The sequence below is a fragment of the Anomaloglossus baeobatrachus genome, chromosome 8 (genome assembly GCF_048569485.1).
Source record: "Anomaloglossus baeobatrachus isolate aAnoBae1 chromosome 8, aAnoBae1.hap1, whole genome shotgun sequence".
In the NCBI taxonomy this organism is placed as follows: Eukaryota; Metazoa; Chordata; class Amphibia; order Anura; family Aromobatidae; genus Anomaloglossus; species Anomaloglossus baeobatrachus.
Window position 1 is genome coordinate 134,821,342 of NC_134360.1, and position 19,774 is coordinate 134,841,115.

A 19,774-nucleotide genomic window follows, 5' to 3' on the forward strand; every position below is an offset into this window, starting at 1 on the left:
AGGGATGGTGGCCCCGGGACCCGTTGGGTTTGGTGCAGGGGGATAGCGGCCGCAGAGGGTGCTGGTGTACTCACTATTAGTAAAACACACGAGTCTCTGGTAAACCAAGGGGATGGTGGTCGGTGCCCGCAGCTGGCTGCGTTCTGGTTCCCCACCTGGCTGGTGGTCTCTATCTTCCTCCTGCACTGTTGTGTAAGGAGGACTACCTGAGTCTAGAGCTTCAGGAGTCCGCTCCCGGCTGGCTGTGGCCTAAGGAGCCATGCCCGCAGACACTGGCCCGTGGGATTTTTGGGCCTTGGCAATGACCTCTTATCCCGAATCGTTGGGCTGTTGTCTTCTATTCGACTTTGGGTGGGACAGGACCTATAATCCTGGCCTCAATCAGTTAATTAACCAGTCTGGTTGGTTCCGGTTTCTGGCTTCAGGGGTCTGAGTACCCCCCTTTGTGCTACGGTTTCCGGGTCGGTTCCCCGTGTCGGTACCGGCGGGCTACAACCCTGTCCCGGTCCACCTCAGTTCCACGGAGTCATCTTCCCGTATCCTGCCGACGGAGACCACCGTCTGCCTCCTAGCCAGTGGCACCAGGGCTCCAACCCTGGTACCGTTCAATTTGGGTTTTTTCGCCTCTGCTGGAGCTGCACACAGCTCCAGCCCACACTCCTCTCAAACTTGAACTTCACACTCGTTCTCCTGACCAACTCACTGTCTTCCCGCCCCAGGCTGTCTAGACCCCTCGTTTTTTTTCTAGTCTTGAGGCTGCAATTCACATGCTTGTAATGTTGCATGTTTATTGAACATTTGTTACAGCTCAGTTTTTTGGTGTTTTTTGTCTGTTATCTTGCTTTAATGCAAGTTGGGGGTGCAGCCCTCCTGATACTGAGGCTGAACAATAACCTGCTTCTCACTTTTTGCTGTGTATTTAATCTGGGACCCAGCTGACCACTTTACCATCCATATTGAAGTTTTGACATGACACAAGTCAGGTGCAGAATATGTTTTTAACTTTAGTAGGTTAGGGACTGTCTCAGATGGGTACACAGTGACGAGGTGAGACAGCTTCTTACCTTTATGCAAAAATGTATATACTAAGTACCCTGTTATTAGGCAATTGCAATTTATTTATTTATAGTCAGGGTATTTTTCCTACAATTTTTCTCCTTGGTTTTTTTCTAGTCTTGAGGCTGCAATTCACATGCTTGTAATGTTGCATGTTTATTGAACATTTGTTACAGCTCAGTTTTTTGGTGTTTTTTGTCTGTTATCTTGCTTTAATGCAAGTTGGGGGTGCAGCCCTCCTGATACTGAGGCTGAACAATTACCTGCTTCTCACTTTTTGCTGTGTATTTAATCTGGGACACAGCTAACCACTTTACCATTCATATTGAAGTTTTGACATGACACAAGTCAGGTACAGAATATGTTTTTAACTTTAGTAGGTTAGGGACTGTCTCAGATGGGTACACCGTGACGAGGTGAGACAGCTTCTTACCTTTTTGCAAAAATGTATATACTAAGTACCCTGTTATTAAGCACTTGCAATTTATTTATTTATAGTCAGGGTATTTTTCCTACAATTTTTCTCCTTGGTTTTTTTCTTGTCTAGACCCCTCGGTGAGCTTGCACCAACCGCCTGGCCAAACCCACTGGTGTGTCTGTCTGGCCCCAGGGGGGGTGACTAGGGTTTTGTGTTTGCCTGTGTGTTACCTATGGGGAAAGGTGTTGTGCAGGGGCCTAATTGTGACTACCTGGTGTTGCCAGGGCGTCACACATATATATGTGTGTGTGTGTGTGTGTGTGTGTGTGTGTGTGTGTGTGTGTGTGTGTGTGTGTGTTAAATAATATTCTATGAAACAGTCTTCTTATCAAAATCTTTTTAATCGTTCTTATGTTCAGGAAGATATTGTTTAGAATCTTAATTTTTAGAAGGAGTGTACTCATTTATGCTGAATGCCATACATAATACTCTGAGATCTCCTAGGACTGTATCCAACCCTTTTTCAAGCTTCAAAATGCAAACACCTTTATGTCAAAGTGACCTCACCATATAAACAGATGGTAACTGGTGGCAACCAACAGCTAATTTAATAACTCACACTTTTCATGCTAATTTTTTAGGTTAAAAAAATCCTGTCCAAAAAATATCCCTTTTACTATTTTGGGATCAGACAGACCCATCTATTGGTGCTTGTAAGTTCAGAAAAACAGATAAAATTTCCTACACAGAGGCATACTAAAAAATGTACCTCTCTATAGGAGTCTCTATGACTGGTTGCTGTGTGCATTTAAGGCTATGTGTCCACGTTGCTTTTTACCTGCTTTTTTGCTGCTTTTTCAACTGCAGCGTTTAATGCCAAAATGGATGTGTTCTGCTCTTCAAGCTTAGTCTATGGGAATTTGGGTTTCTAAACCCCACTATGCAGTTCAAACTGCAGCCTTTTTGTGGTAGAACTTTGGTCAAAAACTCTGCTTTGCACTGCGAACCCAAATGGCAAAAACAATTGACATGTGAATTGTTTTTGCCATTTGCGTTTTGAACTGCAAAGCTGAGTTTTTTCCCAAATTCCTGCCACAAAAAGGCTGCAGTTTGAACAGCATAGTGGGCAAAAGAAACCCAAATTCCCATAGACTTTGCTTGACAAGCAGAACACATGCATTTTGGCATTAAACGCTGCAGTTGAAAAAGTAGCAAAAAAGCAGGTAAAAAGCAACGTGGACACATAGCCTTAAAAACAAGAAATCTTTCTTCTCCATAAATAGTGTGTGTGTGTGTGTGTGTGTGTACCGCCCCGCGGCCTCGGCTGCGACCGCCGAGCTGCTCGGGTCCGTGCTCGTTCTGCGGTCGGTGGCTCGAGCCTCTCACGGACCCGGGGGTCACTTCGCTCTGTAAGGGAGGCTGGCGTTACACCCAGGGATTTTGGGTGTTGGGGTGATTGCTCGTGATGCCACCCACGGGTTGTGGTGATGGTGGACACCACCGCTGCGGTAGAGGTGAGGGACTCCCGGGAGCGGTGTCAGGGCGCAGCTTTGGTGTTAACCCCTCCGTGAGTAGGGGCGGTGTGTCCCGGGGCCCGGTTGCAGGGAGCTGGTACAGGGTGCAGTGCTGTGGTGCGGCGCGGTGCCGGATGGCACTGTTGTTCTCACGATTAAGTCACACAGAGTCACTGGTAAACCAAACGTGGTTGATAGACGGGAGGCCCGCAGCCAGCTGCAGTCCACTAGACGGGTTGGCAGAGTCCACCTTTCTCCTGCACCTAAGTGTAAATGGACCACGGTGCCTAAGCACGGGTGGTCCGCTCCCCGGCGGGTGTGTCGAAGGAGCTCCTTTGCCCGCAGGCGCTGGCCCTTGGATCTCTGGCCTGTGGCGGTGGCCACTATCCAGTCAGGTTGGGCTGTTGCCTTCAATCGGGACTTTGGTGGGAAAGAACCCCGGGAAGTCCAGATCCTCAATCAGTGAATTTGACTATGGTGGTGGCCTACGGCCTAGTCAGGGTCTGAGAACCCGTCCTGGTGCTCCGGTATACTGTTGGCTCCCCGGTTTGGTTCCGGCAGGCTCCAACCCTGTCCCGGTCCCTACGGTTCTACCGGTCGTGTTCCCGGTCTCCTGCAGGCGGCCCCTGCCGTCTGCCTGCCTGACTGTTTTGGGGGTCCTAGGTTCCAACCCAAGCCCCGCACAGAACTGCACTTCACTCTACTCTCCACTCTGGAGACACGCTGTACTGTACTGAACTCCACCCAACTCCACTCAACTGTTAACTGTTTGTGCTTTCCTGCCTCAGGCCAGCAGACTCCTCGGAGGGGCATGTCTTTCCGCCTGACTCCGCCCACCTGGTGTGCCTGTCTGACTCTGAGGGAGGCAATCAGGTTTATGTGGTTGACGGGTGTTACCTGCCTAGTGTGGGGGGTGTGTGGTGTAGTGACCTGTGACCCCTGGGGTGTCCAGGGCTTCACATTCCCCCTTGGTTTAATGCGTCCAGACTGATTTATTTTTGTTGTAAACAGGAAAAGATAAAAACATGTAAACATTCAAAAGCATTTTCATTTCTTCCCTTACGGGAGGCACATTACTTGAACCGTTACAAACGGGAAAACATTTTTAATAACAAATGGGACGGGTCCATGTCCTTCCGCTTCCCCACCCAAGCAACCTAGACCTTGATGCTGCCACTAAGAAACAGGCAGCACCCCTCTTCCCCAATCTGGAAAACGGGAACTGGCCCAGGCCACCCAAGCGGTAACGGGTACGGTGCCTTGAACCCGGTCAGTCTTGCAGGGGCCCCACGTCCGAGGGGACCCCTGCCCTGGAGGATGGTCACCGGTCCAGGTGGTGACCGGACCCCAGCCTACTCTGCTACGGGTCCTTCCTCCAACCAGCCTCTCCGGAGACTATCAGTGCGGGAAGGGCATGGCGGGGGAAGGAAGGGACAATATTTACAGAACCAATAGTTTTTGGGTTGGCCTGCTAGTTCTCGGCCTTGTTCATGGCAGTCGCTCATGTTAAACAGGGCAAGGTGACAAAGGGTGACAAAGGTGACAGCACAAGTCCCAACGGGGACGGGCGCTTCATAGCCAAGGACTACCACAAACACTGTAGGTCCCAACGGGGACTTTAACTGTGCGAATCAGGTGAAAGTCTTGGGTGATTAGCGCTCCTTCATTCAGATATTTACACCATCAATACATCGCACCCCTAGCAGTTTCCCTGTACCTAAGTGGGGGCCTACCTAGGTTAGAGCGTGTGGACGGTCTAGGACCCGTGTCGTCAGTGGGAGGTAGTGGGACAGAGGGGACAACAGGTCCCTCTCCCCTGGTGTCAGGTGTGGCAGGTAGAGACCTACGGGGACACGGTACAGATGCATCCCTGGGCATTAGTTCCGGTGACTCGCTGGCGGGCGTCTCTGTCTCTCTTTCTTCCACAGGTTGTGGAAACGTTAACACGGGAACAATCACCACGCCATTCTGCATGGGCCAGTCTGCCTGGAAGTCGCCCATTACGGTATGGATCACTTCTTTCTTTCTCTCCACGTTCGGCACGGGAGCCGGGGTCTCATCTACCAGCCTCTGGGGATCCAGACATCTCTTCAGGTGGTCCCTGGAAACAGTAGCCGTGGTCTTCCCCTGGTCGCGACTAACCAGATCCGTCTTTTCATTCTCCCATCCAGTGGGTTGCACAACATATGGGGTCCTTTCCTACTGGTCGTCGCGTTTATGCGTCCTTCTCTTGCGCTTCAGCACCGCCTTCCCGGGTAGGAAGGGAGCAGCAGGGGACCGCCAATTAAACCGCTGCTCCTGCTTCTCTCGGCTCTGGCGCAGGTTTCTCTCCACATATTCTTGGATCTGTCGGTACTGCATTTGCCGTTTGGTGTCCCAGCGGCGAGTGGGAGAGAGGGCGTCTGGCACCTCAATGTCCATTTCCAGGTTTACAGGCAGGCGTCCCGGCTGGGCTCTCATTAGGTACGCAGGCGTGCACATGGTGGAGCTGCAGGGGATGTTATTGTACATGTCCACCAGGTCGGGCAGCCTCTCGGGCCACAGGTTTCTCTCTTCCACCTGGACAGTCTTGAGGAGGTTTAGGACCAAGTGGTTTATTTTCTCACACATCCCATTAATCTGGGCATGGTACGGCGTGGTCCGGATCTTCTTACACCCATACAAATGGCAGAACTCCTGGAACACTTCGGCCTCAAAGGCCAGGCCCTGGTCGGTGACCACCCTTTCGGGGTAGCCATGCGGTCGGCAGAAGTAGGCCTGGAAGGATTTAGCCACTGTGCGGCCTGTCAGATCTTTAACCGGGACAACCACCATGAACCTGGAGTAATGGTCCACAATAGTCAAGGCATAGGTGTACCCGCTTCGGCTGGGCGTGAGCTTGACATGATCCAGGGCAACCAACTCCAATGGCTGGTGAGTGACGATCAGCTGAAGGGGGGCCTTCTGGCTGGCCTCGTCCCGTCTCCTCAAGGTGCAGGGGCCACACTCCCGACACCAGGCCTCCACGGACTCCCGCATTCCTCTCCAATAGAACCGCTCTCTCAACAGCATCTCCAGCTTCTTCCATCCGAAGTGCCCTGCCCCATCGTGGTAGGCCTTCAGGACCATGGGCACACTAGCCTGGGGGACCACCAATTGGTGAACCTTCTCATGAGTCTTTGCATTGATCATTTCCCTGCACAGCTTTCCTTGGTACAAGTGCAGCCGGTCCTTCTCCTTCCACAACCGATGGGCCTCCGAGGGAGCTGCGGGATCCATCCTGGGGGCGCCTTGTGCAATCATGGCTTTAACCAATTGGACGGTGGGTTCCTGATCCTGAACTTACTGCCACCCCTGCCCAGGCAGTGGGTCAAAATTCACCTGCTGTTGGTCAACGCAGAGCTTCTCCTCTCGGGGCTGGTGGAATGCGAACAGCTCAATCTCTTCAAGGTCGTCGTTCTCCACCCCGTCATCAGTCAAATGCGGCATTTAGGACAGTGCGTCAGCATTGGTGTTCTTGCGGCCGGAACGGTACTTGATAGTAAAATCGTAGTTGGATAGTCGAGCCACCCACCGTTGCTCCAGGGCGTCCAGCTTGGCCGTGTCCAAATGTGTCAATGGGTTATTGTCCATGTAGGCGGTGAACTTGGCCGCGGCAAGGTAGTGCCTGAATCTTTCAGTTATTGCCCACACAAGGGCCAGGAACTCGAGCTTGAAGGAACTGTAGTTTTCGAGGTTCCTTTCCGTCGGCCAGAGTTTCCTGCTGGCATAGGTGATCACCTTCTCCTTCCCATCTTGCACCTGGGACAAGACTGCCCCCAGGCCCACATTGCTGGCGTCGGTATAGAGAACGAACGGAAGCTTGTAGTTCGGGTAGGCAAGGATCTCTTCGCCCGTCAGGGCCGACTTCAGCTGGCGGAAGGACTCCTCATGGCTCTCATTCCAGATGAACAGGGGGCTGGAAACTTTCACATTCTTGGTCTGTCCCACGGGGAGATCTTGCATGGGTGCGGCCATCTTCGTGTACCCCTTGATGAAATGACGGTAGCAGCCCACCAGGCCCAGGAACTGCCTAACCTCTCTCTGACCGTGGTCGGTCGTGGCCAATCCTGGATGTCAGTGACCTTCTCCGGGTCTGGGGCCACCCCTTCGGCACTTACCACGTGCCCAAGGTACTGCACCTTGGGTTTCAGCAGGTGGCATTTGGAGGGCTTCAACTTCATCCCATACTTGGAAAGGGCTGCAAACACCTCAGCCAGGTGCTCCAGGTGGGCTTCATACGTCTTCGAATACACGATCACATCATCCAGATATAAGAGGACAGTCTCGAAGTTGAGGTGCCCCAAGCAGCATTCCATGAGCCGCTGGAAGGTCCCCGGGGCATTGCACAGCCCGAACGGCATACTTTTGAACTTGCAGAGCCCCATGGGGGTAGCAAAGGCGGTCTTCTCGCGGTCTTCTGGGGCAACCGCCACCTGCTAGTATCCGCTGGTAAGGTCAAGAGTAGAGAAATAATTAGCAGTTTTTAACCCTAGAATGCGCAAGCAATTCAATCTACCATAGAAAACAAATGACCTAGCAGGCCTGCGAGGCTCCAGGTATGCGTTCAAGGGTTAACGCAGCCAGGGATTCTTCGATGCGGGGGAGAGGGTAGGCATCCTTATGTGTTATCTGATTGATTTTCCGGTAGTCCACGCACATCCTCATGGTGCCGTCTTTCTTCTTTACCAGCAACAACGGGGCTGCCCAGGGACTACAACTATCCCGAATGACCCCTGACTCTTTCATGTTCCTCAACATGTCTTTGGCGCATTGGTAGTGTGCGGGTGGTATTGGTCTATACCTCTCTTTAATAAGTGCATGGGTGCCAGTGGGGATGTGGTGTTGGACCCCCTTATTCCTCCCGAAATCTAGCGGGTGTTTGCTGAAGATCTGACCATTTTCCTGGACTACCCGGTATACCCCATTTTTGTGATGTGCCGGGGTAGACTCAGTGCCAACATGTAACTCTTGGCACCACCCCTGCAAGGGTGGAGTTGGGGTGTCACTACTCAGGTCTGGTGTGGGTGTAGTGGAGGTGGCCTCGTGGATAATGTGGGGGTCAACGGTGAGCAGCTTAGCTATGGTGGCTTAGCGGGGGAGCCTAACCTCTTCCTCCCCGCAGTTCAGCACTCTTACAGGCGCCCTCCCCTTTTTTACGTCAATCACCCCTCAGGCCACCATCACCGTGGGCCAGTGCTCTGAGGGCGAGGGCTCTACCAATGTCGGGTAATCCCATCCCTGGGGGCCTACCGCTGCCCTGCCCCAAATCATCATCTTGCTCCTTGGCGGGATCACCAACGGGGCTGCATCCATCACTCGCACTCCACCAATTTCTCCACCTGTCAGATTCACCTGCTGGCGATGTAGGAGGGCCCGGATCTCACACTGCAAGGCCCTCTGCCGCCCTCCTCCTGCAGTGGCAGACAGTTGTTGCAGCAAATTCAACACCTCACCCATACAGTGCTCGATCACATTGGTCCCTAGGACTACCTTCGGGTTACGGTCACTGGACTCATTCAGCACCACAATCATCCCTTGGCGTTTCAGCTGGGTCCGCCCCACTGTCAGGGTTACTTCCTTCAGCCCCACTTGGGTCATAGGGAGTCCATTGGCCGCAATAATGGTTATGCTATCATCGGGAGGGGCAAGTTAGCTATCGGCCCAATATCGCAGGTATAACGAATAAGGCATAGTGGTTACCTGGGATCCAGTGTCCAACAGGGCCGTGATCGGGACGCCATCCACCGCCAAAAGGAAGATGGGGCGGCCTCCTACGAACCGGTCCCTCCAGTCGGCTGGGCAACGGGGGTCTACTCCTGAGGATTGGCCCTTGGCCTCAGGGATTGCTCGTTTAACGGACATCGCTTGGAGTAATGGCCAGACTGGTTGCACCTGTAGCACACGGGTGGCCCATACCGCGGTTCAGGGTTCCTCCGCCGCTGCATCCACGGGACGTCCTCCGGGCTGTCGGCGAGCTGAATCTTCTCCTGGGGCTTGCCTCTTGTCGGGAGCTGGAGCGCAGCAAGGACTCGGGTCAGGTCTTCATTCATCCATTGAACCTGCGAGGTCAGCGTTTCTAGGGTCCCGATGGGCGCGGCAGGTGCCGGCAGCGCCAAGGGAGGGGGCGCCACTGAGACAGGTGCGGTTTCAACTGGCCAGGGGGCCGGGTCAGGAACATTACCGGTTGGCGGCTGCAGGGCCTTGATGGCCCGCTCTTTTAGTACTGCAAAGTCCGGGTCGCCGTGCACCATAGTCCACAACCGTAGCTGTTTGCGATCCTCAGTGGACCCCAGCCCCTGTAGGAATTGCTCCACCAACATTTTATTGCTGTCGGCCTCACTGATGGTGTCCACCCGCTTCAAGGTCCGGAGGGCCGTTTGCAAGCGCAGGGCATAGTCTCTGATACTGTCTGCAGGCCGCTGCCGGCACTGGTAAAACTGAATCCGCAACTCAGCCTCGGTTCGGGTCTCAGGCGGTCTGGAATTTTTCAAAGATGGTGGCCACCAAGGCCTGGTCTGTGTCGGTCCAGGTCTCCATCTCCTGCTCGGCCGCATCGGCCAGCTGCCCGAGTACCACCACCGCCCACTGCCGACCAGTCATTGCATACAGGTCCAGGATTGGGGTGATCTTTTTCCGGAACACCTGCAAGGCGTCAGGCTTCCCATCGTATTGGGGTAGCCAGGTAGCACCGGGCACGTACGGCAGGGAGATCGGCATTACCTGGGCGACCGCCGGGCCTATGGCCACTTCCGCTCCTCCGGCTGGGGCGAGGGCTGCAACGTTCCCCTCGTCGGGTGCCGCTAGTCCTGCAGCTAGCGCCCCTGCGCCATCTCCGATGGGCGCAGACATCTTCTTCCCGTCCCCCATTGTTTCTCTCTGGCACTGCCTTCTTTTGGGGGCGGGGTCTCACTTTCGCGCCTTTACTGCTCGAGGAAGACAACTCGAGCGGGAACTCTTCACGCCCAAGATGGCGGATCTTCACATTTTTCAGCGAGACGCCGCTGACGGGAACTACAAGACGCACTTCTATGGGTGAGTACACTGGATACTAGATCCTGTTCGTGACTCCAGAAGGGTCGGTGTGTACCGCCCTGCGGCCTCGGCTGCGACCGCCAAGCAGCTAGGGTCCGTGCTCGTTCTGCGGTCGGTCGCTCGAGCCTCTCACGGATCCGGGGTCACTTCGCTCTGTAAGGGAGGCTGGCGCTACACGTGGGGGATGCGGGGATTTCGGGTGTTGGGGTGATTGCTCGTGACGCCACCCACGGGTTGTGGTGATGGTGGACACCACCGCTGCGGTAAAGGTGAGGGACTCCCGGGAGCGGTGTCAGGGCGCAGCTTTGGTGTTAACCACTCCGTGAGTAGGGGCGGTGTGTCCCGGGGCCCGGTTCTGGGGAGCTGGTGCAGGGCGCAGTGCTGCGGTGCTGCTCGGTGCCGGATGGCACTGTTGTTCTCACGATTAAGTCACACAGAGTCACTGGTAAACCAAATGTGGTCATAGACGGAAGGCCCGCAGCCGGCTGCAGTCCACTAGATGGGTTGGCAGAGTCCACCTTTCTCCTGCACCTAAGTGTAAATGGACCACGGTGCCTAAGCACAGGTGGTCCGCTCCCCGGCGGGTGTGTCAAAGGAGCTCCTTTGCCCGCAGGCGGTGGCCACTATCCGGTCAGGTTGGGCTGTTGCCTTCAATCGTGACTTTGGTGGGAAAGAACCCCGGGAGGTCCAGAACCTCAATCAGTGAATTTGACTATGGTGGTGACCTACGGCCTAGTCAGGGTCTGAGTACCCGTCCTGGTGCTCCGGTATACTGTTGGCTCCCCGGTTCGGTTCCAGTGGGCTCCAACCCTGTCCCGGTCCCTACGGTTCCACCGGTCGTGTTCCCGGTCTCCTGCAGGCGGCCCCTGCCGTCTGCCTGCCTGACTGTTTTGGGGGTCCTAGGCTCCAACCCAGGCCCTGCGCAGAACTGCACTTCACTCTACTCTCCACTCCGCTGTACTGTACTGAACTCCACTCAACTGTTGACTGTTTGTGTTTTCCTACCTCAGGCCAGCAGTCTTTCCGCCTGACTCCGCCCACCTGGTGTGCCTGTCTGACTCTGAGGGAGGCAATCAGGTCTTTGTGGTTGACGGGTGTTACCTGTCTAGTGTGGGGGTGTGCGTGTGGTGTAGTGACCCGTGACCCCTGGGGTGTCCAGGGCGTCACGTGTGTGTGTGTGTGTGCGTGTGTGTGGTTTCTTATTCCAAATATTTCTCCACCACATGCACCGCATGTATGTTGAGGGCCTGCCTATCTCCTGCAGTACATTAGTATTGTGCTCTGGAATTAGTAAGTAGGGGCGTTTTCTCTGTGATTTTAAATGTCCTTTTTCAGTGAATTGCCTTTAATCTTAGTCTAGTGTAGGGACGCACAAGACAATGAAGACCCTTAATGTGGATTGCGATGTGCATATTTTGGCCAAAATATAACAGATGTTTAGTGTATTTTCTCATCTTCTTCTTAATGCAGCCGTGGCCTCTGGTTTTAGTGGAGGAATTGGGGTGCCTGTCCTTCCTCTAGGGTGCTGTTATATATTGCCAAGCAGCCCACCTGATCTAATAGTATGGGTGCAACTGTACCGCCCCGCGGGCTCGGCTGCGACCGCTGAGCCGCTCGGATCCGTGCTCGCACTGCTGGTTGTGGCTCGGGCTACTCACGGACCCGGGGGTCACGTCGCTCTGCAAGGGAGTTGGCGCTACATGCGGGGATGTGGGGTGTTTGGATTTAAGGTGATAGTTTGTGACGCCATCCACGGGTTGTGATGATTGCAGACACCACCGCTGCGGTGAAGGTGTGGGGGCCCCCGAGAGCGATGTAATGACGCAGCTAGGTGTTGACCCCTCCGTGGGTAGGGGATGTTGGTCCCGGGGTCTGGTGAGCCGAGGCCCGGGTGCAGGGTGTAGGGTTGCGGTGCAGCGCGGCTTGATGCCTGATGGCACTGGTGTACTCACTCTGACACAAGACACTGGAGTCACTGGTAAACCAAATGGAGTGATGAACGGGGCCCGCAGCCGGCTGCAGCTTTTCCCAGATTAGGTTGGTAATGTCCACCTTTCTCCTGCACCTTTGTATGTGAATCTTGACTCCTGTGCCTAGGCACCGGTAGTCCGCTCCCCAGCGTGTATCTGTCGTAGGAGCCCGTTTGCTCGCAGACGCTGGCCCTTCGGATCTCTGGTCCTTGGCGGTGGCACTTATCCGGAATGGTTGAGCTGTTGCCTTCAATCGGGACTTAGGTGGGAATGAACCCCTGAGGTCCAGACCGCAATCAGTTAATTGGACTATGGTGGTGGCTTCTAGCCTAGTTCGGGGTCTGAGTACCCTGCCTGGTGCTCCGGTATCCAGTTGGCTCCCCGGTTCGGTTCCGGTGGGCCACTACCCTGTCCCGGTCCCTTACGGTTCCACCGGTTGTATTCCCGGTCTCCTGCAGGCGGCCACTACCGTCTGCCTCCTTGGCAATGGTGACTGGGCTCCAACCCAGCCACCGGAGTAGTCTTTGGCAGGCCTGAGCACAGGTCTGCTTCTGGACACAACCTCCCTCCTTCACTGTCATTACCACTCTCTGTTTTTCCGCCTCCAGGCCTGTGAACTCCTCGGTGGGTGGAGCCAACCACCTGGCTCCACCCCCCTGGTGTGGACATCAAACCTGGAGGGTGGTGACAAGGCTTTTAGTTTGACTGCTGTTACTTAACTGGGAAGAGGGGGGTGTAGTGTTGTTGTGTCTACCTGGGACGACCTAGATAGTCCAGGGCGTCACACAACCAATAGGTTGTAGGCCAGCATGGTGCACTACATATATCTGTGTACCTGGTGCCATATCCAAGCCTTTTACATATTCATTTTGAAAACATGGAATTCCCTCTACCATTCTGCAACGAGTGGTAAATGTGCAAATGATTCTTTGTATTCTGTACCTGTGCTGCTTCCACATATTTTTTTTTTATATATACAGTATATGTATCACGTTTCCTATATACAAGGGTATGCACTGTATGTTAATTATTTGCTGCTTATATGGATTTGTTTGATTTATATTGAAGGTGGCTATATTTTTATTGCACAGTGCAGCCCATGTGTCTGTGCAGAGGCAGCTGTGAAAGTATCGGACATTATTACAGCACTTTCATTGGGTGGTGAGCAGTGGCTGTAACAGCACCTTGCACCGGCCCTATGACTAGAAGCAAATAATGGCAGGGAGAATAATGCTTGCTAATAACCTGCATTTTCTGCCCTGCAACTCTAAGGGCGGCTTTGCACGTTGCGACATCGCATGTGCAATGTCAGTGGGGTCAAATCGAAAGTGATGCATATCTGGCGTCACTTTCGACATCGTACTGTGTAAATGCTAAATGATACGATGAACGAGCGCAAAAACGTCGTTATCGTATCATCGTTGCATTCACCGACATTTCCATAATGCTGGTGCCGCGACAGGTACGATGTTGTTCCTCGTTCCTGCAGCAGCACACATCGCTGTGTGTAAAGCCGCAGGAGCGAGGAACATCTCCTTACCTGCCGCCGGCGGCTATGCGGAAGGACGGAGGTGGGCGGGATGTTTACATCCTGCTTATCTCCACCCCTCCGCAGCTATTGGCCGCCTGCCGTGTGACGTCGCTATGACGCCGCACGACCCGTCCCCTTATGAAGGAGGCGGGTCGTCGGCCAGAGCGACGGTCGCAGGGCAGGTGAGTGCATGTGAAGCTGGCATAGCGATAATTTTCGCTATGCCAGCTATCACACGATATCGTACCTGCGACAGGGGCGGGGGACTATCGCGTGCGACATCTTAGCATCGGCTTGCGATGTCGCAACGTGCAAAGTCCGCCTAACAGTCTGCTCTGACGACGGGACATCACTGGCATCATCAATCTGATTAATAGTCAGCTCCTCGCAGTTAGGAAGAGAAGGAACTGCTGCGTTGACATAACATTACTGTCAGGAGCAATCTTTGATTGCTCTGAACTATGACAAATCATCACAGGGCAGAACAGACAGGTAGTTAGCAACTTCCTGGGGATATATAATATACTTAGCCCAATAGGGAAATAAAAACTACATCTGCAGGTAAATATCATTTTTGGAGGTGACAGCATCCCTTTAAGAGGTGATTTCACTCTTATTCCTTATATTGTAAAATGTACTATTTGGATTTGGCACTTTTCACACTCTTCACAATGGTTACATGATCCCTCTATATGCAATTCGCATAAAGACAATCACATACCAACCAAAAAGCAGAAGAGTAACAGGTTGGCATGTGATCTTAAGCATGAAAAATGTATATGGCACTGTGATGAGCGAACCCGGAAGCAATGTGTCAGCCGCGTGGAAACTCGGTAAGTATAATTGTCCTGCTTTAATCTCAATTGTACTTTCTTTTGCAGCCTCCTAACCCTTACTACAACCATTTTATAGAACTTAAGTTTGGGTTCCCGTAGACTTATATGAGGTTCAGTGTCCGAGCTCAAGTTCGTATCAAGTCTGGTCCTGAAAATATTTCAAAAGACTGATCCGCACATCCTACAAGTGTGTATAGGTGCCAGCTGAAAAAACCTAGCAAATACAAAATGGATACAGCCGCACACTAAATGCCATCAATGTATAAGGGAACTCTGGTATTGCATTACTGCTATATGAAAAAATGAGATTTTTAGTTTATGAATTGGCCAATGCATGTAAGCCCGGAAACCAAACGGCAAGGTAAATCCCAATATTCCGGGTCCCTAACTAAAATGCCACTATCTAGGTTAAAAACATCCATGTCTGGGCAGCTAGACTAAAAATCTAACTTGAAATGCCACTATCTGGACTAACCACTAAGTGTGCGGCTGTATCCATTTTGTATTTGCTAGGTTTTTTCAGCTGGTACCTATACACACTTGTAGGATGTGCGGGTCAGTCTTTTGAAATATTTGCAGTGAGTTTTTTTTCTGACTGAGCACTCCGCCCTATAAACCAGGCTGTGTTCATAATCCTTATACCAGGAGTCCTAGCTGCCCAGACATGGAGGTTAGTCCAGATAGTGGCATTTCAAGTTAGATTTTTAGTCTAGCTGCCCAGACATGGATGTTTTTAACCTAGATAGTGGCATTTTAGTTAGGGACCCGGAATATTGAGATTTACCTTGACGTTTGGTTTCCGGGCTTACATGCATTGGCCAATTCATAAACTAAAAATCTCATTTTTTCATATAGCAGTAATGCAGTATTAGAGTTCCCTTATACATTGATGGCATTTAGTGTGCAGCTGTATCCATTTTGTAAGTCTGGTCCTGAAACAGACATTTTTTTAAGTCCAGCTGGACTGAACCTGCCGAACCCAAACATCTGCGGGTTTGCCTATGTCTGTCATGATCCAGGCTTGTATCTGCTTTGGCAGTGTTCCAGCCCCGACCTGATCATGTCAAGGATTAACATACCTCTGCCTTGTTCCTGTTTCTGGGACGCTATATCTGGCCACTCCTCCCTTGAAGTAGTGCCAGTTATAGTCTATGACTTCGGCATGTGTAGCTGGCTCTGGTGAGTTCCTGATCTGTCCTACCGCATTCCTCTGATCCCCTGTGCTTGTTTACTTACTCCCAGCCCATCCCTCCTACCATATCTCCTTGTGTACCTTGACTTCCTGGTATCGACTTATGCTCCGGCCCCGACCTGATTCTGTCTCTCCCCTCTGACATCTCCATTACTGACTGGCTCTTGACCCCGTGACTTCTTTCTGATTACGTGTTTGATTGCTCCTCTGTACTTTGTTTGACCTTTAGTATCCGTCCCGGCTTGTTTGACTATTTTATTGCCACCTTGTGGTGACTTCACTGTACTACTCCTGTGCAGGTTATTTCTGCTCTTTCTCCACTCTGCTGCCATCTAGTGGAGTTTGTGTTGCACTTCCTCAGAACACCCAGTACAGTGTGTCTAGCTAGGAAGGGACGCCGCTATTTTTTAAATTATTTATTTAAAAAAATTAAAATGGAAAAAAGACGCATATGCTTCCTCTTACTTTGATGCACAGCCAAGATAAGCGCACGGCTGGGGGCTGCAACCTGTAGCTGTAGGCTTTATTGGTGCTAGGTATCATAATATGGGGGACTCTACACCAAATGTATATATCTATTTTTATACCACGATAGACGCACATAGCGTCTGTGATTGGAAGCAGTCAGCTGACATGCTGACACTCAGGGTGGGGCGCATCTGACTGCAACCAATCACAGATGCCGGTGGGTGGGGAAAGCATTGCATATGCAATAAAGGTAAAGAGCAACCACAGAAGTGAATGAGCGGCCAGGAAGCAGTTACAGCCACGCCGGAGACTCGGTAAATGTATCCCACTTGTTCCTATCCTCCTACCTCTTCTACAACCATTTTTAATCGCTGGATTCTGGTCCCCATAGACTTATATGGGAACCAATGTCTGTCCAGATCTACCACCATCTATGTGGTTGTTGCAATCTGCATTGTAGAGTGATTCCATGTAGCAACTGAACGATTGCTGGATTGTTTCACGATCATACCATTGCTGTAGGCAATCAGCTTTACCAGGCAATTACATTACATTAACCAAGATGTGTGTCTGATGTTATCCAAGAAGGAGGTGACGTTTGGCAGTACCCCATCTTATCCACTCCACATAGCAGTGGGATGAAGCAACCATGAGCGATATCTTGTATAGGGGAGTTGAGGCCTTATCATATTGTGTATATGGAAGGTGTGGGCCCATCATACTGTGATAAGAGGAGCTGTGGGGCCATTATACTGTGTATAGGAGAGCTTCAGGACCATTATACTGTATATAGGGGAGGTGTGGGACATTTATACTGTGTATATGGGAGATGTGGGCCCATCATACTGAGTATGGGGTAGTGTGGGCCTATCATACTGTGCACAGGGGAGGTGAGGGAGCCTCATACTGTGTAAAGGGGAGCCGTACATTTATTTTAATATAAACTACATGACATGACATTACTTACCATAAACATTTAACACAATGCTTTGCTCCACTTCTCCAGCAGCATTTGTTGCTACACACGTGTATTTTCCATCATCTTCTAATAAAGTGCTTTTGAAATGTAAAATGCGTCCAAAAGACTCCACCTTTTAAAAATATAAAAGCCATATGTTATCTTAGGTCTATCTGGTTATGTATTATTTATGGTGGGACTAGGACGTGCTAATACAACATCATCAAATCAGTTGTTTTTTTCAGGTACTATTCACTTTATTTCTTTTAAAGGGTACTACTGCGAGATAAAAATGTATTTCCATCTACATTTAATGTGATTTTACTACTACTTAGGATTCGCTCACACTGGTGTATAATACGGATGAGGGCTATCCAATGCTTTATCGAATAGCTCTCGCTCCAATGTTATCCTATGGGGCAATACCCATCAGTGCTTTTTTTTTCTCATGCCAACATGACATGAAAAGAAAATTGCTGTATGCTGTGATTGATAGTATATATCAGACAGTGTGCACCCATTCAAGTCAATGGGTGTATGCAAAGCGTTGGACTGCACTAAGTTCTCTCCAATATACACCGATACAGACACTGGAGAAGATGGAGAACTAAGGTTCTCTATCTTCTCCTCATCTTTTCTCTGATTCTCTTATGCAAGAAAATTGAAGCATAGTGACTGACACTCGGCTCACGCTCAGAGCAAAGTTTGAGCCAAGTTTCATTTCCTTGTAGTATCCAATTCTCTTACATGACAGAATCATTACTAGAGACGAGCGAACCGGTCGCAGTTTGGCTCGAGCTCAGTTCGTCGAACGGAGGTCTAGTTCGAGTTCGGTTCGGCGAACTGGTTCGGCGAACCGCTCGAACCCATAGGAAACAATAGGAGGCAATCACAAACACATAAAAACACCTAGAAAACACCCTCAAAGGTGTCCAAAAGGTGACAAACAACTCACAACATAACACAAACACATGGGAAAGTGACAAGGACATATACTCATGCGAAAACAAAAGAGCTGGACAAGGAAAAAGAGGAGGAGACACAAATATATGAGTATATACAAGGGAAGATCGATGCCATTACTGTGCAACTTGAGCCCTGCTCATTTTAGGCTTCCAATCTGGATAAATTGCCTGAGCTCACCACATACGCCTTGGGGATCTTGTTGTGTCCCGCAGCCAGCGTTTTCTCAGAACGTGTCCTCAGTGCTGCTGGGGGTGTGCTGACAGATAAGCACACGCATCTGTTCACTGACAATGTGGACATACTAACGTTCACCAAGATGAGGAAGTCATGGCTCTCAGAGGACTTTTCTTCCCCTGGCTCAGCCAGGGGAGGCGAAAGGCACATGTATTTTTGTGAGTGCTTCATGCAAAGCATCTTTGTAAGCTTGAAAATGGGGGTCAACTGATGCCAGTCAAGTGGGGTGTGTGTGGCCCAATTAGTGGAAACGAGGGAGACTGTGGTTGGAGTCCCCTCGCTTTTGAAAAAAGAACCAAGATGAACAAGTCATGGCTCTCAGAGGACTTTTCTTCCCCTGGGTCAGCCAGGGGAGGCAAAAGGCACGCGTATTTTTGAGAGTGCTTCATGCAAAGCATCTTTTTTTTTTCAAAAGGGGGCTCAACTGATGCCAGTCAAGTGGGGTGTGTGTGGCCCAATTAGTGGCAACAAGGGAAACTGTGGTTGGAGTCCCCTCGCTGTGTTTGTAAAAGAACCAAGATGAACAAGTCATGGCTCTCAGAGGACTTTTCTTCCCCTGGGTCATCCAGGGGTGGTGAAAGGCACGCGTATTTTTGAGAGTGCTTAATGCAAAGCATCTTTTTCATCTTGAAAATGGGGGTCAACTGATGCCAGTCAAGTGGGGTGTGTGTGGCCCAATTAGTGGAAATGAGGGAGACTGTGGTTGGAGTCCCCTCGCTGTGTTTTACATGATTTTCAAAGTGCATGACATGCCAAAGAGGTTGAGTTTCATCATCTGCAACTTGTTGGCAACAGAAAGGCTGCCTTTACACCCTTTTGAGACCGAGGATTTTCGAGACCTTATGCCCATTGCAGTGCCCCAAGAGCCGATGGCCAGTCGTCACTCCTTCTCCAAGAAAGGCGTGCCCGCGCTACCACAGCAGGTCGCACACAACCTCACCGATTCCTTGAGAAACTCTGTGTGTGACAGGGTGCATTTCACCACAGATACTTGGACCAGTAAGCATGGACAGGTGAGTTACATGTTGCTGACTGGGCACTGGGTAACTATGGTGAGAGATGCAGAAGGGTTTGCTGTACAAGTCTTGCCGTCCCCACGACTTGTGTGTCAATCCTTCCTCTGTATGTACAAGTTCCTCCACTGCTTCTGCCTCCTCAACCTCGTGTGGGTCCTCCACCTCGGCCCAAACTCTGTGTGGTCAGGCCACCCTTCCTTGTAACTGCGCCCAAGGAATCCCACACACCTCCTTACTATGCTGGCAGCAGAGCTCAACAGCATGATGCGGTTGACTCTTTACTTAGAAATGTCTGGGAAATGTGAGTCACACCGCTGAGGAGTTGTGGACGGTAAGCTCTGGAGAGTGAGACCGAGTTTCATCAATGGTTGTCTCCACTCAACCAGCAGGCAGGGAATGCCGGGTGCGACAATTAAAACACTATCCCTGCCTACATGTCCTTCTGTCGAGGGCACGGTGTAATGCCTGCCTGGATTGACACACTCAGACGGGCTGTAATAGATAGGCTAGAGGGAAGCCACTCACCAAGCTGGACCCCCAGAACCCTGAAACCCTTTAACCC

General features: G+C 51.3%; 1 protein-coding gene across 1 annotated transcript in view; it reads right to left on the reverse strand.

Annotated features, from left to right (window-relative positions):
• Window positions 1-19,774, reverse strand: part of HMCN1 (hemicentin 1) — a 921,797-nt gene that overhangs the window by 538,616 nt on the left and 363,407 nt on the right. Inside the window, exon 36 of the mRNA XM_075322013.1 lies at window positions 17,006-17,129. Within this exon, the coding sequence (XP_075178128.1) occupies window positions 17,006-17,129 (124 nt within the window). The remainder of the gene's footprint in view (window positions 1-17,005; window positions 17,130-19,774) is intronic.